Source organism: Panthera leo, chromosome F3, assembly GCF_018350215.1.
Source record: "Panthera leo isolate Ple1 chromosome F3, P.leo_Ple1_pat1.1, whole genome shotgun sequence".
Classification (NCBI taxonomy): Eukaryota; Metazoa; Chordata; class Mammalia; order Carnivora; family Felidae; genus Panthera; species Panthera leo.
In genome coordinates this window covers 54,231,243-54,253,695 of record NC_056696.1, presented here as the reverse complement: position 1 = coordinate 54,253,695, position 22,453 = coordinate 54,231,243, and the positions used below count along the sequence as shown (strand labels likewise).

The 22,453-nt window shown below is 38.4% G+C and overlaps 1 protein-coding gene across 1 annotated transcript in view; it reads left to right on the top strand.

Moving 5' to 3' along the window:
• The first annotated feature begins 385 nt into the window (after positions 1-385).
• LOC122211549 (estrogen-related receptor gamma) overlaps positions 386-22,453 on the top strand; it is a 62,457-nt gene continuing 40,389 nt past the window's right edge. The window contains exons 1-2 of the mRNA XM_042924784.1: positions 386-539; positions 4,187-4,348. Of these exons, the coding sequence (XP_042780718.1) occupies positions 386-539; positions 4,187-4,348 (316 nt within the window). The remainder of the gene's footprint in view (positions 540-4,186; positions 4,349-22,453) is intronic.

Here is a 22,453-nt window from a genome sequence, read left to right as displayed (position 1 = left end):
ACGGGGCCATATTGAGCCTTCTGGTGGACCAGGGAGGGTTGGATAGCTCTTACGAATTGAGCTTTCACTGGTGACTGATGAAGAGGATCAGCTTGCCACTGTCTTTGATTTGAGAAACTAGGCTAGTACCAAGTAACAGTTTCTTTGTATTAATTCCCATGGAAATGGGCCTTTTCTTTGGTGTGCAAATGGGACTTTGATGGCCTTGCATCAAATGTTTTTCAGGCCTGTTACTCTCTGCTGGATTTGGTTTCTAATTACCGGCAATTTTGGTTTAGTCACCCCCTCTTTACATTCTCCCGACACCTCTGGACCATTCTGGGTTCTACTCTCGGTCTCCATAGCACCCACGGGTGATACTCCATGTATTTGATTGGTCTCAAAGATGGATACCTCAGGAGTAAGCCAGTGCCTGTCTTTGCCCACAGGGGTGCGCCTTGACAGAGTACGTGGAGGTCGGCAGAAGTACAAGCGCAGAATAGATGCGGAGAACAGCCCCTACCTGAACCCTCAGCTGGTTCAGCCAGCCAAAAAGCCATGTAAGTACAGCAGACATGTCTGGCTTTCCAACACACGGAATCCTCCCAGTTGGCTCAATGTATGTCCGTTTTGGCATGCCCATCCCCACTGACTCCAAGGAGACTTGTCTTTGTTGGGGGCCGTGGCTCTGTTCCCAAGAATTGCCTTTTAGGAGCAACAGTAACTCAGCTAATTATCTTTTTTTTTTTTCCCTATGGTTTCTCTCCCCTACCTTTTTTTCACGTAGTCATTTTGTAGAAGCATAAGCATATTAAGGCATAGCTTATATAGTGAGAATTTTACATTTACTGGTTATCTTTATTTTCAGAGGTACATAAAATGGATCATACTGTAATCATTAGTTCATTGGAGCTGTTAGTTTCAGATTTCACAAGAAAGTGATTTTTGTAGTTTTCACTAACTAAATGAGTTTGACTGCTCAACCTCCCAATGAAAATACATTAGGAGCCTCATTAATTTGGAGCTATGGAAGGTTAACACACTAGCTAGCAATAGATTAAAACAAGAATAGGCCCTACTAATAACAAGCATAGGTTGGTGGTTCCATCTCAGATGCCCTGATGGGCCTTATGAATTGTTTTTAAGGAGTCCATGGTTTTATAATGCCAGATTGCAATTTGAAAGGATGATGGGTACACTGCTAAAATGCAAGCCCCATTCTCTTTGTCATTAACTAAAAAGAGCCGGGATATAGATGGAGGCAATAACTGCATCCCATTTTCTGAAAAATCAGCTCATAGTTCTAGCACAACAGAGCTAACCTCCTAGGATATTTGCGCATAGAGTTCGTACTAGGCACTGAGAAGTGCTTTGATGGAAACGGTTCTCACATTTAGCTGTCTTTGTCTCAGAAGACACAACCAGCACTTAACCAGAGGAAGCTGCATCCAGAGCAGTTGTGGGAAGACACACGGGTAATTTTTGATCTGCTTTCAAGGGAAGAGAAAGTGTCCGCTTCTAATTCAGATTCTCCAGGAGGGGTCGCTGCTGTGCATCATACATGTGAGCATATGGGGATCTGTTAAATAAATAAAACAGACCCTGAACTGTAAATGAAAGGACATTTTAGCTATGTCAAAGGAAAAACAACCAGTTTTACATAAAATTAAAGCTTAAGTGAACATATGGCATAGTTTCCTTTTGCCTTTCCAAAAAACATTATGTTGATTATACCTTCAATTGTCCAATCTGGCATCTTCTCCTCAGCCTGCATAAGCTGGTTGGCATTCTGCAAATACAATCTAGGACTGCATTAAGCAGATTTTGCACATTATAATAAAAAACTTTCTGATAATACAATAAAATGCAATAAACACTAATGCTTAATTTCGTTAGGGGTTAGTTTCCTAGGCTCAATATTACACAGCCTGCCCATTTCTCATTCATTTTGCACGAACATTGACTGAAACCATTGATAATTTCCTCTTCTGAGAGAAAAATGAGCACCAGCCCGTTTGTAAGTCCACCTGATAGAGGAACATCTATGGTTTTCGGCGTAAACCTGAGAAATTGGGAAGTGGCTTGTCGAGTACCTTTAAGAAGATTATAGCAATTTCAGTGAGCTCCATTTGTCTGAGATAAAGAGGCCTCCTAATAAATCATTACTCATTATCTCAAGGCCTCTGTGTTAATTTCCCTTAGTCCATCCAATTAGTGTGTTTTTGTAACAAACATTTATAAAACTTAATTTTCAGATCCTGTCAGATAAGTCAAGAGGCTGTGCCTGGGCTTTGCTGAGAAAGTGGCTCAGGGAGATTTCTGGACCCTGACTGATTGTTTGTGTACTACAAAAGCCCAAGAATGAAAATTGGGTTCTATTGATTCTAATTAGGGAAACATTAAATAAGATTTACCTAGAAACAGTGCTGTCGGCTATTCCATTTTCCGAATAATGGGAATTTCTTCGCTTCAGCCAAATTTCTCTAACCCTTCCGGTCAAGTCCACTGACTTGGGTAAAACAAGTACCATCTTCTCAGTACTAAAAGAACTAGAGTCAGGATTTTCTTTGGGTACATTTCTGTGCCCTTTGTTAAATGTTGCATTTGCTTCTAATCCTGAGAATCCAGTGGTTGCTGACAGGTTTTGTCGCATTGTCAGAGCAATGAAAGTTGAAACTTTTCCAAGCGTAACTAAACATACAGGGTGTTGTTTCCATAGCATATACAAGAAACAAATGCCATTCTTCACAGATCCTAAAAGTTAAAAAAAAAAAAAGAATCTATATTTAATTTTATTTTTTTCCTACAAAATATGGTGTTTGGGAATATTTCCTCCCAAATCTGCATTTTCAATTTGGTGATAATTGAATATTCCTGCCAACGAACGGTTATCTGTTGATTATTTGCAATAAATGTAATTCTTAAAGCAGCCATAATAATAAAGTTTTTAAATGTTAGAAAAATTGCTAATTACAGCTTGTATAATTTCCTTGTCATTTCATTAAAGAAGACCAAAACGCATGCTACGTTTTCAATTCTAAGAAATATGCAGTCTTTTCATTTAGGGTTAAGAAGTTAATGATGGGTTAAATAGTTAATAATGAAAGGAAAATTATCTAGTAAACACAGAGGAAACTTTGGCTTTGCTCACAAAAGTCCCATTTAATGCCCTGGTTTTCTAGAGTCATAGCAGTACATAGAGCATAAAAATATTTGGGTTTGTTCTTACCCATTTGTATCTCTTAATTTAGAAGAAAGTACAAACTCTAAAGCTACACATAGAAATTGAAAATAGGGCCAACAAGAAAAATCATTCTGTTAGCAAGGCTTTACAGCCTTTCCATAAACTCTCACATGCCCCTAAGCAATAAAACACATTTGATGTGATGCTTTCCATTTGTCTCTAGTGTTTATTTTATGAAGGATTTTAAAAACATATATCACAAATTTCAGACAGATAAATCTGAGCCAGAGAATGAGATAAAGACAACAGATAAAAATAGAGGATTAAAGAATTAGGCGCTCCAAAGAGAAAATATTGTCGCCTTTAAGTAGGAGTAGTTTTCTGGAAACTGATATTGGCTATATTTGAAAGATTGGCTGGGTGTGTGGGGAGGGAGAGAAAGGAGAGAAATTCCTATTTAATGCATCCCACAGAGATAGAGTTATATAGTCAGTAATTCACCCAGGCAGAAGGGCTCTGACCTTTGCTCTTCTTTAAAAGAATTAAGACAATTAATGACTTTCGTGCCCATTACGACTCTGGGCACTGGTAGTTCTCTGCCTTCCACATTATATTCCACAGTTCAGTGGCTCATTGTGGATTTTTATTTTAAAGATGTTGTATACTATTTCATCTGCTTCCCGAAATCCCACTTAAGAATCAAAGAGCAAACCTAGAAAGCATCTAACTTCTCTGATCTCTTTGCTATAAAAAATTTCATTACAGGACAGATGCTTAATTCCAGCAAAGGCAGGTAGAGCAAAGAAGAAAGGAATACATTCTGTTACAACCGCAGTGGCTTATTTCTTGCTATGAGTTTTCCCGAACACTGTTTGCTATATATATATATTGTAACGTAAATAGAATATTCGGGGTTTATTGTAGACCATTTGAATTATTTTTCAAGATGCGGCATACTTTAGGGTCTGTGAAACAGGGGTGATGCTACTAGTGATCTTGTAGTGCTCTGGTCTGATCCTGCAGATAACAAGATTGTCTCACATTTGTTGGTGGCCGAACCGGAGAAGATCTATGCCATGCCTGACCCTACGGTCCCTGACAGTGACATCAAAGCCCTCACTACACTGTGTGACTTGGCTGACCGAGAGTTGGTGGTTATCATTGGATGGGCGAAGCATATTCCAGGTACATTTTCTGAAAAGAAAAAAATGAAACAGAAAAGGTTGCGATGATTCCCTAGGTTGCCTATGTAGATTTAGACAAATTCAAAATTTTCTCACTAGTATGGTTTTTAACGTCTACATTTGTTTTTATCATACTTAATTTAGAGCTTTGCTGATCCTAATCGAATCATAAACCTTTCTATGTCTGTAGCACCTCGAACACTTGTTATTTTCTTCATATGCAAAGGCACTATTGCCAATATAAGATAAAGAAGAGTGTATCTTTAAAAAAATATGTCTTTATTCGTCTTAAAATTCTGACCTTTCCCCTCAGGAGATACTTCTGCTTTTTCTTTTCACTTAAAACAATGTCTTTGTCAGCAGTTATCTAATGTACCTTTTTTTTCCTGTTAAGAATAACTCATTTTGTTGTTCGTGGTGGCTATTTACGCTGAATTGCTATTTGTATTTATAAGCTCTGCTTTGGTTGACATTTACTATTTCCCATGGATTTGAACACAGATTATAAAAAGGAATATTAAATTGACATCATACAGTTTCTCATACGGTAACTTAAAAGTAGTATTTGAAAGTAGCCTATTACTTTGCTTTCTTGGCCAATCCCATACCATCCATAAACATAGAGCTGGTCACAAGTTTTGAGAATTTTAGTAGTCTGCTTGAATTATTTGTTATTTGTTTGTTTGAACTTTGATCTTCAGGTAGTTAAGAAACAAGTTTTTGAATGATGCGCACTGTTTTCCTGGCACAGTTAACTTATTTCTGTCTCCTTAAACTAGTTTGTCTTTATGCTTTGAATGCTACAGTAATTTCTTTAATCAAATTGATGGAAGTCCCTTTCCCAGCCCACACTGAAACCAATTTCTTGGTCATGATACGCCAGCTATGTTGCTAACAGTCGTAACGAACTGTCAGGCGATATCGCAGTGAAGCTAATTTGAAGTCATTAGGTGTGCAGCGTTCAGGCGACAATTTGTTACAGTGGTTAGGAACACAGCTGACATTTCTGAATGGCTTTGTTCGGTGCAGTTCTAGATGAGGCCAAGCAAATTGTAAACTAATTTAAACATCACTCTGTATTATACTAGCTACTTTGTCTTACACTGTTTGCTAATAAAGCACCCCAAATTAAGTCAAAACTAGTTAAATAGGTGAGCTTGAGTGTGTTCTTTGGAAGATACCTATACGAGGGTTACTGCACGTGAAAGGAGGAACATTTGATCATCTGGAGAGTTGATATTGCACTTCGATTGTAATCACACTCGTGTGACTTCTAGAAAAACGAATAAAGGATATGCTGAAAGATGTTGAGACATTTGGGAATTGTAGCATTAGGAAATGTCAGAATTCACTTAAACAATGTATGAAGACTTTTCTGACTTACCTGGATGCAAAGTGTGTTGAAGTGTTTTAAAGCAAAAAGAAACAAAAGCTAACATCTGTGAAGTATCCACAGACCCTTTTGAAGATAATCAATATATATCATTTGTATTTACATATTTTATTATTTTATATAAACAGAGACACACACACACACACACACACACATATACTCAGCTATTTATTTTATTTTTAAATTTTTTAAAAAAGATCTTATTTTTAAGTAATCTCTACACTCCGTGTGGGGCTCGAACCCACAACCCTGAGATCAAGAGTTGCACTCTCTACTGACTGAGCCAGCCAGGCACACCTACCTATACGCACATATTTAAAATATCATTATTCTAACCCAGGGCTTCTCAGCCTTGACACTACTGACACTTGGAACCAATTATCCTTTGTTGTGGGGGACTTTCCTGCTCATGGGAGGGTGCTTACAAGCTTCCTTGGCTTCTACCACTAGTCCCCTTGAGTTGTGACAAACAAAAAATGTCCTCAGGTACGGACATATGTCCGCTGGCAAGCAAAACTGTGCCCCAGCTTCCCAACTGAGAACTGTTATTCTCACCTGGGAATCGAGTAGTATTATCTGTGATTCATAGCTAGGGACAGTTGAGCATAAAGAGGTAAAAACACACGGAATCACAAACGTATCCGGTGCCATCAAAGCATATATTCAGCATTGTTTCCTGGAGTAGAGTCAGGAGACCCAGATGACTGCATTTCACAGAACCATTTCAGAATATTAATGATAATAATGTTAATGTTATTGATAACGACATGAAAGACCATGTAACTATGACTCCAAACCACCCATTATTTCAGAGAACTCTGCCCAAGTTCTCCCTGAATTGAGATACATGTTAAACCAATCCTTTAATATTGTTCAGACATCCCATAATAAAGACCAATAAAAGGCAACAACTCCTTACAGTGCTCTCTGGTAAGGGAAAGTCAGTGATAAATTTGTGGGTCCAGTTGTGCATCTAAGTAGAAATGTCAGCTTACAAAGGAACTTGTCACAGTAAAGGGGCTCTAGTGACTTTTGTGAAGACAGTAACTTTAAATAACTATGAGTAACAGCATTTCCAGTGGTGGAAACAATTACTATACGATTATGTGTTCAGTCTTAAGCTGAGGCTTAGAATCGGTGGGGACTGACGTTATTCTCTCTCCATAGCAAATGCCAGAGGAGGTCACTGTGAAGTGATGATTCACAGCTCTGGTGTTCCACAGCTCTGGTGTTCCCGATACCCTCAGGGTGTTTTAAATGATTGCAAGGAGTGGGTTGGCTTTTCAGAAAAGGATTAGCTGAACAAGAATTAACTGAATTCTTTTAAATTGTTAAATAATGAGTGTGCCATGCAGTGCTTTGAGGTAGAGGAAGAGGATGCTCTGATCTTAGAGTGCTGGTGTACCCCGAGTTCAGGGAGGTTGGGCAGAGCAGCAGTGTGGAGTCTGGGATGGGGGACTGGTGGGGAGGGAGGGAGACAAAGAGAATATAAAGATTAAGGTCACATTTGTGCCATGATAGAAGTAAAATCGTGTTCCTGATAACATGACCCAGTCCTCATAACTGGGGTCAGAGCCTGAATTAAAGCCAAATCAGAACAGAAATTCCACCTGTCTTTGTCTTAAGCATTTTAAAGTTATGTTAAAATTAAAATGAAATATTTTTTAATACCAAAATTTAAGCCTCTGCTCTCTTTATGCTGCTCTCAGTTTGTATAATCACACACGCGCGCGCGCGCACACACACACACACACACACACACACACACACAGTTCAAAAATTAAGTTTAGCATCTAAGATAAGATCAGTAGCCTTTCTACACTGCTGGGAATGCACTCTTGTATCCTTGCTTTTGCTACATAAAAAAATGAAGAATTCAACAAAAGAAAATATTGAAGAAAATACATATGGAGTGTTTTTTTTATCAGTAAATCGAATTAGTTGACTTACTTTAATAAATCATATAAATGGAAAAGTGTGTTCTTACAAAACATGACCATACTTTATCTGTAGAAGAAAAAAGATCACAAGGGCTTTAGAAAATGCTTGACTTTAGCTGGAGGAGCATAAGGGCACAAGAACAGATGATGGTGCCCTAATAGCCCTTTTTAAGAATGACAGGGCCCCGCCATTAGCATCCTTTTATATCCTTGGAAATTGCTCATGCCTCGCTTTTCTGGTTCCTATCTGCCTGACTCTTTTTTATTTCTCTTTCAATTTCGTCCGCGCTCGGATAAGCGCATGCTAACACAATATGATTGAGCTGTAAAATGGAACGCTGTCGCCTCTAATCTCTTTTATGTAGATACGGACTTACTGCACACTCCACTTCATTCTCTCCCCATTGTTGGCCTTTTTTTAGAATGGGCTGCCAAGTAATGGAGGCTCCGTCAAATATTAGAGCTAGGTTTCACAGGGTGTGATAAGACGATTATCAGCCCAGCAGTCAGATCTATTATTGTTCTTTGTGGTTGATTAAAATATTATTATGTACCGTTACTTTGTTAGCAAAATGCAGAATGTGCTTAGTCAGATGGTGCTTAAAAAAGCATAACCCATATTAGCTGACCTATATAAGTGGCTTAAATATATTATGGGTCTCATCCGACAGTTCACTTTAAAAGAATGGAAGGGTATTTTAACAATTAAGTGAATGAATATATTTTAGAACGTTTTTTTCTTTTATCATATATGGTAAGTTTTCAGGTAGGCTTCTTTATTTTTAACATGACAAATTAAACAGCTGTCCTACTGAACAAGAGGACTCGGCATAAGTTCGGGGCTTCTTAGTCACATTTATAAAATGGTATTTATTGTAATGACATCAAACAAACAAACAAAAAACTCTAATTTTTATTCATGCTCAGTGAAGGCAGGAAATACTAAGCTCTAAAGGAAAACCACACTAGGAAGATAATGTGATAAAACAGTCTTTATGGGTAGTTTATTCGTGTAAGAAACAGAAATCTAAAGATTAGAAACCAGTGTTTTTCATTTACACTGAAATATTTTTTGTAAAAACAATCCGTTAGAAGAATATATCAATAATTGCTCATTGAGTTGGGATTTGTATATTTTTCTCAACAGAAGTATTGAGATTTTTCTAGAAATGACAAATCTCTAAAGAAGATGTATAAGCTATTTCTACATTAGGATGTAAATTTTGTGGGCAAATACCCAAGAATATTTTGAACATTTATTGCTAATGATACTGTTTAAAAATCTATCTGTTGTTCTAATGCATTTTCTATAGAGACCAGTTTTTTAAGATTATGTCATCTGCCAACCAAAGTTGTGGAGGTTTTAATTTTTTTAATTTTTAAAATATTTTTTTTAAAGTTATTCACTTATTAATTTTGAGAGAGAGAGGGAAGGAGGGAGTAGTGGAGAGAGGACAGAAAGAATCTCAAGCAGGCTCCACACTGTCAGTATGGAGCCCAACACAGGACTTGGCTCCATCCCAGGAACCCTGATGTCATGACCTAAACTGAAATCCAGAGTTGGATGCTCAACTGACTGAGCCACCCAGGCACCCTCAAAGTTGTGGAGGTTTTTCAAATGCCCATTACTTACCTAAAACTGGTAGCACCATTAAGTGATAATGATATGGGCAAAAACCACCAAAAAAAAAAAAAAGTGTGGTGGAAATAATTACCATAAGATTATGCTTCCATTTGTAACATGAAGTATGTTTCCACGTGTGTATATGTGTGTGTGATTATGGTTTGATGTGCAGGTCAAGGGCATGGTTGACTGGGAGTTATATCATATATAAGTAGCACCTAATATTCTGTTCTGTATCTGTATCACTGACATTTGATAAATATTTTTATTGATTAGTTGATTGAAAATATGCATAGCCCAAAACTGTTCATTGACCCTGAGGCTCCACTCTCTACCCCATCCCATAACCAAACTGACGTGTAATTGTAATTTCTACTTTGCTGTGAATGAATTGAAGTGATTACAGCCTCTTTCCTCAGGATTAATTTTCTTTTGCATATGGAACTTGATGATTTCAGAACTATGAAGTAATCGAGTCTTTTATTTAAGTGTAGAAAATGTAAATTTAAGACTCGAAGCCTTGGCTTAATAATGCTATTAAGTATTACCAAACATTTGGAAGTAACATTTCATGTACCTGACATTTGTATACCTGTGTACCTATAGTTGTGTTTTTTTCGGGTGCAATGAACCTAAAAGTAAAATCAGACAGCCTAAGCTGTAGTTGAGTAATTTTTTGTAAGTTATTTAATTGCTCTAGCCATTAGTTATATTGTGAAAATCAAATGAGGGAAAGAATACACATGCAAATTAAACACATATGTATAATTAATTTGCAAATTACAAAGCATGATCTAAATGTAAAATATTCAGTGTTCATTCTAGTTTCTGAGATACTGCACATAGATTGTCATTTTATTGCAATTAAAACCAAGTGATCTAAAAAGTCAGTTTAATAAAATCCATTTCCAAAAATACTCACAGTAAACCTCAGTGGTAATGCAAAGGTTGGATGGAAACTTTTTGACCAAAGGGATCTTTGTGTGGATACTGTCATCATTCTATCTTAGGTGGGCAGGATCATTAGCATCTAAATAATCTAGTTCATCCTTCTTGGCCAAACCTAAAATAACTGAATGTTTATCAGTTCCTGAGATCACAACTATGATAAGGAAATAGGAACCAGTAAGTTGAAAACTATGTTATGAAAAAAATAATCTGAAAGGTCACCTAAGGTCTTTCATTTTCTGCAGCTACCCTTGCTAGAAGTAAAAAAAAAGAAGAAGAAAAAAAATAGACCAATCAAGAAGTCACAAGTTTTCCTAGACCGAGATGGAAAGATCCTAGACAACCCAAACATGGAGTTGCTTATAGAGACATGGTTACAGTTGCTTATAGAGACTTATTGCCACCACTCAGTGCCACTGTTTGTGACCTAATGCCTGTTCTGTAACCACGTTGAATTACCTGTGCTCACGTGATCTCTATTCCAGCATTACTTACGCTCCATTACTAGGTGTCCCTAAATTATGTTTGCCATCTATAATAGCCATGCTGTTGTATACCTCTAATCACAGAGGAATCATAATTTCATAGTATTCATTGAGTACAATTTAAGTATTTGAGTTGCTATGTACCTAACACTATGGTAGGTACTATGGGAAATATAAAAGATTAACATGACGTGATCTCTACCCTGAATCATGTATCTCTGTCTACATAAATATATATATGCATGTGTGTGTACATATATATGTGATTATTTCCTTTTACTGAGATTAAGCTTTGAATACAAAAACAATTGACATCTAAATAGTGATTTAATGTTTACAAAGTGCTTTCACAAACATTAAGTTGTTACTCATAGCAATTCTGTTATTCTCTGGGTAGGCTTTATTCTTATGATCCCCACTTTATATATGAACAAACTTGAGAGTCAGAAGTTTGACTCACACTGTTAATGGGACTTGTACTCACAGAATATTCAACATACATGACTTTTTACCAATAGCTTCATTATGTCTTTCTTCCCCATCCTTATCAACCCCCCTTCCCCCACACCAATGTACTATCTTATTTGTTCCAGGTTACCTATCTACCTGTCATAACAAATTTAGGTGAATGTAACATATTTGCCCTATCTTTAAATTCTGTCTATGCATTTACAAAATACAAGATTAAAGGAAAGGAGGATGAATTTAAAAAGGAAATGTGTGACACACCTTCACTCAGTGAAAATCAAGGCATTTGACTAATAGTGTACCCTAGATATGCCCGATCACAAATTTTGATGAAACAAGGCAATTGCTGTTTAACTACTCACCTGAATAGTTGAAGAATTCCTTCAATGATTAGTTGCTAAAATCGGATGCTCCCCCTCCCTTACTCCTGTTTGGATTCACTGGACATTGAATTTGATTGAGAGTTACAGGTAAACTGGAGCAAAGGTGAGTCAAGAGACTTTCAACCACACCAAATATCAAAATGTTAGTTCCACCGCTTAACCTTGAATCCCTTTCCTCCCTCCCTCCCTCCTTCCTTCGTTCCTTCGTTCCTTTGTTCCTTCCTTCCTTCCTTCCTTCCTTCCGTCTTTCCTTTCTTCCCTCTTTCTCCCTCCCTTCCCCCCTCCCTCCCTCTCTTCCTTCCTTCCTTCCATAAAGTATTTAGTGAGCTCTGTGTCAGGCAGTGTGCACAAAAGATACACATGAGTATGAATAAAGCACAAGTTCTGCTTTTACGACCCTCCCAGGGTAGTGGGTGATTAGAAAGATGAATCGACAACTAGAACTCCACGATGTGGGCTGTGATGGTGCTCTTACACAGAGTTGCATGGGAGCATGGAAGGAGCCGCATGAGGCTAGACACAAAAGCAAGGACCCCATTATGAAGAATCTTGATAGTCATGCTAAGGAAATAACATTTTATACTAAGACAATAGAAGCGATTAAAAATTTTAATTGAGCCAGCTTACATAGGGAAAGATTACTTGGTATACTTTTGAAAACAATAGTGTTAAATTTCTGAATGTTAAAGATGTCTATATGTACTATGTCCTAAAATATGATATCATTTTCAGGCAAGTTCTTGGTAATTGTTAAAGTCTTTGAATGATGAGGTGACAGGATGAGTCCAGTCATTTGGATTACTATCTATCATGATCTTTCAGAAACCTGAAATACCCGAGGTTTATCAAACTATTGACCTCCTATAAACCTGGCCCAACTCTTTTTGTTCTGGAATTCAGTTTGTCAGTGGAGCTGTTACTTCTGACTTGTCTCTTCTTCTCAAGGCTACTTGATGAGTTAAAGAGAGAAAGACTTTTGTATCTTGGGAGGAAATTGTTATATGAAAGCAGCTATAATTAGTATAATTCCTATATGCTTAAATCCTGAATCAAAATATCTTTTTCTATCTCTAAATGAAGAATTTGAGGGAGAAGAGCAGAACATGACACTGGCATGTTCTGTTTCTCTCTGTTCCTTTTTGACCCTCCCTCCAACCCTAACCCCACCTCCCTTCTGGGGCTGGTTGCACTTTTTCCCCTGCGCCCCCCTTTATCTGCCTCAGCCAATCTCCAAATGAATGCATGTCTATCCTGGCCTTGGCTTTGACACTCTGGATATATTGATTAATAGTTGCCCTAAGCTCCTTTTAGCAAATCAAATTTTCACTTTTAGCAAGGATTTCGCCTCTGATTTATTCAGCAAAGTGAAATGCACTAAATTGACTTTGACATTCAGGGAAAATGGCTGAAAAACAAAGAGCAGAAGAAAGAGATATAAATTGTGTGGCAGCTGGAGACTTCAAGCATCAGAGAAACAGTTTTCTATAGAATACAGAGTAATTTAAAAGCACTTTTTAAACACGGAGAGAAGTGATGTCTTCAAAAAATTTAACTGCTGAGTTTTCTTTTTGCAAGAGGGTGTAAGTATTACTCAGCTGAATTCAGAATTTCTAGTACAAGACATTATATTTTGTAGAGAAAAATAGCTTTGTAATCCAGGATTGTATATATCAAAATTAGTTTATGCAGGCTAGGAAGTAACCTAATTACTTTGGAAAAAGAAATATTCAAAAATTATCCTATACAAAATAGAATAACTTGTAGGTGTTAGTGCTTTACAGCTGTGTGTGTGTGTGTGTGTGTGTGTGAGAGAGAGAGAGAGAGAGAGAGAGAGAGAGATAACGAATGGAAATACTTCATCACCGTAAGGAGAATTTGAAATAATTTTGGATCACAATCTCAGTGTAGAAAAGCCATGCAGCTTTGCTCTTCTGTATGCCTTTTCTCCAAGAATGTCAGCCTTGGCTGTGTTCTTTTGTGTAACTAAGCCAGCCTACTTCCTTGTTAGACCAAGGTTCAGTGAGTAAGTAACCATCAGGTTCAAGATACAAAGTGTGGTTTTGATGTGTAAAAAGAAATAGTACTGGTCTGTGGATGAAGCAAAGGAAGGAAAGCTGAACTCACTAGGGGCACTTGGGGAGGAATTAAAGATGTGAAAGTATCAGGGAATATTTTTTGATATCAAGACCTAATAGACTGTTGCATCGCTTCTGTTGAGGGATTATCAGAGTAGAGAAAGGAGAAGGGGAAGGTGAATTTTACAGTTGGAATTTGGTTCCTTTCCCTCTTTCCTGTTCAGTATGATTTTTCCTTATTAACCAAAGCCAGGGTCCCCGTGGTCACTGCACTCTCCCTTTAACTCTATACATTTATTATTCTCTTTCCTGTGACTAAATAAATGTGATTTATTTTAAATAAATCCACAGTGACCCATTTTGGCATTTTACACATCAGTTATCATCACACTATACCTCCTCTGTCTATATGCATATGCTTTCCCTAAAATCAAGCCACTTCCTCCCCAATTCAGGCCACTTTCAACCATCATAAATGACTGTTTAAGTAGAAGAATCCAATTAAAAGAACCTATTTAACTTGCCAGAATCACTTTAATTGACAAAAACTTCTAAGAAGTTTATGCTATATGATAAACAGACATAACACCTCCATTTGTTTATAAAAACCTTGATATTTTTCTTTTTAACTTTTGTTTATTTATTTTGAGAGAGAGAGAGTGAGACAGCCACTCACATGCATATCAGTGTGGGGGGGGGGAGGGGCAGAGGGAAGGGGAGGGAGAGAATCTTAAGCAGTCTCTGTGCTGAGTATGTGGCTCTGTGGGACTTGACCCAGGGCTCAGTCTTCACCATGAGGTCATAATCTGAGCCAAAATCAAGAGAAGGACAGACGCTCAACTGACTGAGCAACCCCAGAGCCCCAGCCTTGATATTTTTCTTAAGAAAATGTTTATTTTTGGGGTTCTCTCTCTGGCCCTCCCCCACTTGTACTCACTCTCTCAAAATAAACTTAAAAAAAAATTTTTTTAAAGAAAATTTTTCTTTTTTTCCCAGAAAAGAAACTGTTTTTTTTTTCTCTAAAGCCATCAAAACCTTTTTTTTTTCTTTACTATTTTTGCCAAGTTTCTTTTTTCCCTCTAGCAAAAGTCAGGAATCAAGTACAAAATATACAAACTCCGCATGAAAGGAACATTCAGCTTACGATTTATACTTGGATCTCTTATTGGGCACTTCAATATTGTGGTTCTAGGAGTTAAAAAGTGCTAATACATTGTGATTTAAAGAGGAAAATATAATGGGTAAATACCACCCCTCGGTGATTCTGAGCAGTCCCTTCAACTTAGGGAATCCCAAACTTTTACCGGTCTCCATTGATCACATAATTTTGCTTCCAGTAAGAAAATTCTGCTTTCATCGCCAAAATGGGCATTGAGCCATTACTGCCAATTGTTAATATAAAATCAAAAAGGGGAAAGGGCCAATTTCTTCACCTCGATTCAGATTAAGCAAGTGGGTCACTGGACGTCCGGCTCAGCAGCATAGCCTATCTGGTTTTAGAGTCATCGGAGCCCAATTAATAAACACGATCACTCCAGGGGTGTCTCTGAAGAGCGGCTCCCTCCTCTCCGTGTGAAGGAGGCTGCACACCTGCTTAACCTACATTAGGCAAGGATTAATTACCTGGAGTGCCGGGCCCCTCAGCCAGTCAGCACACGGTGGCCTCGGCTGAGGAGGGGGGGGGGGAAGGAGCAGCTGGGAGATCACAGAGAGACGGACCCCTCCCGATGTGGTCAGCACTTCAGGAGAAAAAAAAAGAAGGTCCAGCTGTACTTATTCTTGTGATTTGCTGTGTCGTGGTGGACACAGATGTGTATGCCTGAGAGAGGAGTATACTCCCGAAGGTTGTTTCGCCTGTGAGCGTAACTCAGATAAACCTCTTGTGGGAGAACACGGAGTAACTGTTGACAGCGTTTCAGATTTATTTCCGTGAGTTGCTGTTGTTATGAAGTAAAGTGTTTTATGGTAGATTTTCCCCAAAGTTTTAAAAATGTGCTTGCTTATTCAGAAACGTGCCCGAAGAAAACTTTGTGACACTGTCGTTTTGGTTTGGTTTGGTTTTTTTAATACGCGAAATAATATCGAAGAGAGACCTTGTTCGCAAAAAAATTAGTTATGGGATGACAGAACCAGAATGGACCTTGGAGAGCATTTTCTAGGACTTGGCTTTTTAAGTGGAGGTTCCACACTGGGTGGGCATTGTAGCATCTTTGGAGTTAGAGACCTTGATTCAGATTCTGATATCGCTACATACCATGAACTCAGTGCGTTTATACATAACATGGGATAATAATGTTTACTTTATGGGTTGTTTGGACAATTCTGTGGGTTAATGTGTATAAAGTGCTCAATCCAATCTTTGGCTTTTCATTGCAAGTGTTCAATAAATATTAAATGGCTTTACTTGCAAATTCACTTATGGATAAAGACACTTAGGATGAGGAAAACTGAATGAGTTACCCAGAGTAACAAGCGAGTCAGAGACAGAGTTGAAATTAAAACTCAGTCTTCGTTCCCATTTGGGCATTGTTGACATTTGTCATTGTCACTACCAGTTTTTCAGAAAAAAGTATGCATCCTATCCATAGTATTAAACATTAGCAACTTATCATCTTCACTTTATATCCATTCTACATTATACCATATTATGTTACATTATATGAAAACATGCATGTACTTTTAGGACATGTATTTCTTGAAGATAGACGAGAAGTGAAAACGTTATACAAGAGTTATTGTGGTATGTTTTTTAAAAGGGTATACTGCAAATTACAGGCAATAAACCTGTCTTTATTTTTGGTTATTCTTTGGTATAGCCTGGGTAGCACATCTGGCTGGATATATGAGATAAACCCCTTTCTGAAGGATTATTAATCTCTAGATATGGCTCAGAACACTTCTGTGTCATACAGGGGGAAAGGACAGAGAAATATACCCGATTGAAGCTTCAGGTGGGAAAACATGGCCAACAGGCCAGAGTGTCTACAGGTTGCTAAGAGGAGGCTCTCGATTCAGAACGAAGTGTCTCAATGGCATAAAACAAAGTAACATGAATACATGAGGGGTGCCTTATTCATAAAGCCTCTCTGAATATACTTATATGTAAATGCTGATGCTATCTTTGAAAACAATGTCTCTGGCAGATCAGTATATAACGTTTGGTTAAAATCAGCTTGTGAATAATCCACGAATGTTAATTAACCTGGTTAGTTATCTGACCTGTTACATTCTGTGAGGGTTTTAGGTTTTAACATCTCTGTAATGGCCATGGAACTTTAACTCAAGCTTCCAAGGCAATGTTATATATTTGGAATAGAATTATTTATTATTTAATTTGAACCTGACCATACTAGAATTGTACGGTTGAATCAATTTTATATGGGCTGAGAATGGGTGATATGTTATCTTTAAAACATCAACTATGATAATATTTGAGATAATCTGAATACAGTAATAAGCTCTGTAAATTCAGTTCAACATGTACCTAAACTCCTTGTTATATTCAGCTCCCCACCAAAAATACCATGTGTGAAAGCTAATACCTATCCATTCCTGCACTGAACAAAAATATATATTGAAGGTCTAGTTAGTACATGATAGGCCTGATACTATAATTGATGCTCTTGGGAGACTTTCTTTGTCATTATTATATGGCTAAAAGGCACAGTTGATCTCTTATCAAAATATATTTTGAATTTTTATCTCAAGAGTGTTGCTTTGCAACTCACTCAGGATCACGGTTTTCATTTTTCTGTCAAACATCCTCAAGAGTCTTGAAGAAATGTTTTGAGAGTGATCTAAGCCAGATGTCAGCCGTGCCTCCTGGCCCAGTATTTCAGTGTTGACCCTTCCATAGAGCTTTATCCCCGGGTTCTGTATATCAGTGGTATTCTGTGAACTAGACCGAGTGCCAGCAGCTGCCCGAAAGGATTTTTATGCTGTTTTCAAACTATATATATGTGGTTGTTCTGAACCCATTGGGATTTGAAATGATTAAACTACCTCAGAAATGGAGTCTCTTTATGAAGAGAGGCCTGCTTACTGCATTAAGAAGGTTGGCAGTGTTTTTACTGTAAGGAAATGTTCTTCATCTCTCTGGCCACAATATGGGAATATAGAGCTGATTTCAGCCGTAGCTTTTCTCGAGATTAGGAAGCTCGTGTCGCATCTCCCGCGGTTAACTTTTGTTCTCGTCTGCAGCAGCACAGTTCAGAGGTGTGGGCTCCATGTTGCATCCATACTTGGCGTGTTATCCTCTTATCAAGCTCTTAGCATCCCTTTGTTTATTTGAGGCGACAGGAAGACTGTGTAAAGGCTGCTTAGTCAGGGATATCAGCCTTGTTGGCAGGGGAGTGATTGCCAGTTGAAAAACAAGGCATTATTGCTCATTTTTTCCCTCTTATTAGTTTGATTACATTTGCAAATCAAATCAATCCATCAGACATGATCAGGCCTCGTCCGCATTTTAAGGAATAGTAATCTCCGTCTAATAAGATGCAAATGTGTCACATCGGTAAGTAACCAATAAATCATCGTCTTGTCTTTGGCAATCATTAAATATCAGAACCAACAGTCAATTTTTAGTATTTTCAATTTGCGATATGCCGCTGGAATATAAAGATAGATGGACGTAATTACACAAACCAAACACTATTTCAGTTCATTCCAGACAGCAAATTTAGTGGAAGGTATAACTGGCTTGTCATCACACTACATTATTCCTAGCAGTTCATGCAAAGTTCACAGACGAGCTTCAAATGGACATTGCTTTTTTTCAACTTCTAACAACGTCCCTACAATGGCAAGCAAACTTTGATGTAAGGACTTGAACTGACTTCCGCGCGGCTGTTGCAGTCAGATGCCAACATGACAGGAAACATATGCTCTCTCCCATCAGAAACTGCTGTCAGTGCCAGCTTCAATCTTCTATATTTTCCATTAAAAAGAAAATGAACTCACAAATGTAAAAAGAAAGAAAAACAAAAACAGCCAGAACTCTTCAGATGATCTATACCGTCTTCATCTATTTTGACAGAAAAGTTTCCCTTGGGGCAAGAAGTGGACAAAAACTTTTCATTTTTCCGAGTTTCACATTTTTAGAGCTTCTCTGTTTGGGCGACGTATTCTTTTCACCTAAGCCCTTCTCTGTAAAGTTGTGCATGTATGCAGTGCCCTGATATGCAGTGCCAAAGAAGAGAGTGAGTGTAAATTTTTGGTGCCATACTGAAATGTTGACATACGAAAATGTTATAATTCGAAGGGTAAGAAATCAATTGTTTGGACGGCATATCTGATCTGAATGCCTTTTCCCAAATTATGCTTGGCAACTCAATATCTTCTGATGACCTGTGACAATTGCCTATTCATTCATCCATCCATCTACCCATTCATTCATTCATTCATTCACTCACAGGAATTGACTTCTCACAAATGGAGGATCATCCCCAATCTCTCTTGGCTCTATTTATCTCAATACCATCAATATTCATACTTTTCCACCCTTTTCCAATAATTTCTCTTGTCTACTTCTTTTTTTTCTGAGTTCTAATAGAAGAAGCTCTTTTAAATCATTGATCAGATGATATTTAAAATTTGCAACATTTCTCTCTTTGATTTTTGTTTTTCACCTTAGCCTCACCCGGTTACCGACATCACTTTTATTCTTTCACTCTCTGCTCTCCAAAAGTTGCTTCTCTTCTCCAGTGGAAGTTGCTAAATAGGATGTGAAGAACACATTTCTATGACCTTGGTGCACCTGCTACTTTATTTTGGTGGCACTCCCAGTCATCACTGACTGATTCCAGTTTGTCTTGACAGATTTATCATATTCTTTATAGTTAAAGCTTAGAGCTTAAGATTTGGCAAAGCCAACCCTTTGCCGTACTAGATTCCCTTATTTGCAGTGACAAAAGCAAACTCTTCGGAATACTATTGAATAAAATCTGTTGTTTAAAGTTGATAAAGTTAACATTTCTGACTGCATTGCTTATTTACTTTTAAATGTGCTGGGTACCTTTACCCTAATCACTCTGTAGGAGGAGGTGTACAAAGTACACAGTGTAGATATGGTCACAGTCGGCTGGGGGATTAAAAACAAAGAAACGATTATTACACGATGTTCTAAGTGTATTGATGTGGTAACACAGCATACTAGGGGTACCCCATGGTAGGAACTCTAAGGAATCAGAGAAGGCTTCTGGGAGGCTTTTTGTGTAGACATCCAGTGAAGATAAATTTATAGAGAGGTATCAAGATGTTCCAGTTAAGTGTTAGCTTCCTTCTGCTAATGAAACCAATAGTGTAATGAAGCCCATTTCCAGTACCTCTGTCCCATTTGTTAGCAGGACTGAGGAACATCATTCATTGAAAAAGGAAGAACATTCTTTCAAATTTTAAGAAATCGTAATAGAGAAGTTGATTTACATGCTGGTTAAAAACAGGCCAGGAGGTTTCAAACTTAGACTGGGAAAACATTCAGTAACTGGAGGTGGTGGTCAAAACAGCTTTTGAATCCGCATAGTCAACTTCTTACATTTTTTTTTAATGTTTATTTATTCTTGAGACAGAGACAGAGTGTGAACAGGGGAGGGGCAGAGAGAGAGGGAGACACAGAATCCAAAGCAGGCTCCAGGCCCCGAGCTGCCAGCACAGAGCCCGACGCGGGGCTCGAACCCATGAACTGTGAGATCATGACCTGAGCCGAAGTCGGACGCCCAACCGACTGAGCCACCCAGGCGCCCCCAGCATAATCAACTTCTTAAATGTCTCATGTGTATGCCTGTTGGACGCCCTCTATGTGCCATCCACGTGGGCAGGCAAAATGCACCTTCACTTTGTGAAAACAATTTTATGCTGCTTCTGCACCTCTTCCCGTCGCCATATCCTCTCAAAGTTAGTAAATTTCCAGCATTCTTTTCCTTTCTCCGAAACTGTTGTCAATTTTTTCAATACAGCCCTGGTCTTTCCAGGGGATTGTTTTGCCAGCCAGCCCATGTAGCTCAAGGAACCCCATACATGGCAGCAATTGCCAGGCACCCCTATGAGTTACAGCTGATGAAAGCCATACAGCGCATGCCTTTGAAGCTTTGTACCAGAACCTTATGCTCTCTCTAACCGATTTACATACCACCATGGTATGTTTAATTTGCTTTTTCATCAAATCAATAATGGGTCTAATTGAAAAAATTGGCAGTGCTACGTGCAACCTAACTGCCGATCTCAATGTTTGCCGGCTAAAGGGAATGTTGCGCAGCCCCGTGTCAGACACCTGTGTTATTGGTGCTCCTGCTCCTAATGCGTACAAAAACAAACATTAATACAGGTGGAGCATCTGCACCAATTGATCACTATGCTATGAGAATTAATCACCTGGCTTTCAGCTTGAAGAATAAAATTTACATCTTTAATGTATGAAATGTATTAACACACACGCTTGCACCATCGACTCAGGGTGATGTCAGCAGTCAAGCACGTGCAGCGCCATTCAGATGTGTTCCTCTGGACACTTGGACCTGGCTGTGTAAATTCGGGGCCAGGTTTAAAGCCCTCGATAGCAGTTTTAAAATTTAGATTTGGCACTTTTGTGTCAATAGTGATTGGAAAAGATCGGGCAAGTGTGATTCAATGTTAAGGGATCGACTCTTTGAACTCCGTAAATCCTCCTTCGAAAACTTGTATGATGAAACTTCGGAGGTTGAATTTTATTCTCTCATTCCAATCCGGGATGGATTTTGGCAACATCGTCATTGTCACGGGGCTACATTCGTTGAGCCCTTACTTGGGACCAAGCCCGGTGCTAATTGTTTTACATGCATCATCTCAGTTACTCTTCAGAGCAACCCCATAATTGAGGATTGCCTCTGATGTCACTTTATAATGGAGAAAATTAAAACAGGGAAGTCAAGCAACTTGCCTGAGCTCCCAAAGCCAGTATGATAGAGGAGATGAGATTTGAATTCAGATCTATTGGATTCCAAACCCCGATTTTTATCTCCAGTGCAAAGCCAAATTCCTGGTATAAACTAGTTCATTATTTTTGAAGTTCCAACCTGATTTTTTGTTTAGCACGAGGGGATCTTAACATCTTTTGCTGGGCGAAACACGTTTCATTGTTGCATCCCAATATTGTTGATACGACAGTTACTGCAAGACTGGCTACGTAATTGGTGGAGTCCAGGACAAACCAAAAATGCCAAACCCATTGTTAAAAATTATTAAGAATTTCAAGGTGGCAACAAAAGAGCATGAAACCAAGTCTGGCTCCCTATCCGGGTCACACACCCAAGAAATTGGCCGGGTATTGCCTTAAGAGATGGAAATTTTGCTCGGGGACAAGTTTAACAAATAGAGGACTCTTTCTTCAGGCTGTTTTCGATACCATCGTTCTCAACGTCTAGTCATTCCTTTAGGAAGGAAAAGATGTTTTGCATTGCCCCTACCACCCAGGTGCATTGTTTACCACCCAGGGGCTAATTTTGTCTCACCGGGAACATTTGGCATTGTCTGGAGACATTTTGATTGTCACAGTCAGGAGGGTAGAAGGGAAGAAGGAGAGTCTAGTGGGTCAAGTCCTGGGATGCTGCTACATAACTCTAGAACTCATAGCACAGTCCCTTATCCCTCACTCCCCAGCAAGGACTTATTCAGCCTACAGTGCTGAGAAACCTGTCAAAAACTATTGTACTCATAAGGCTTGTGAGTTTAGTGTTCAGTTTTGCAAATCTTGTGACTACATAAAGAAATACGGTAGCTTTATTACTGAAGAGAAGGCCTCACTTCACCAGAAGCCAC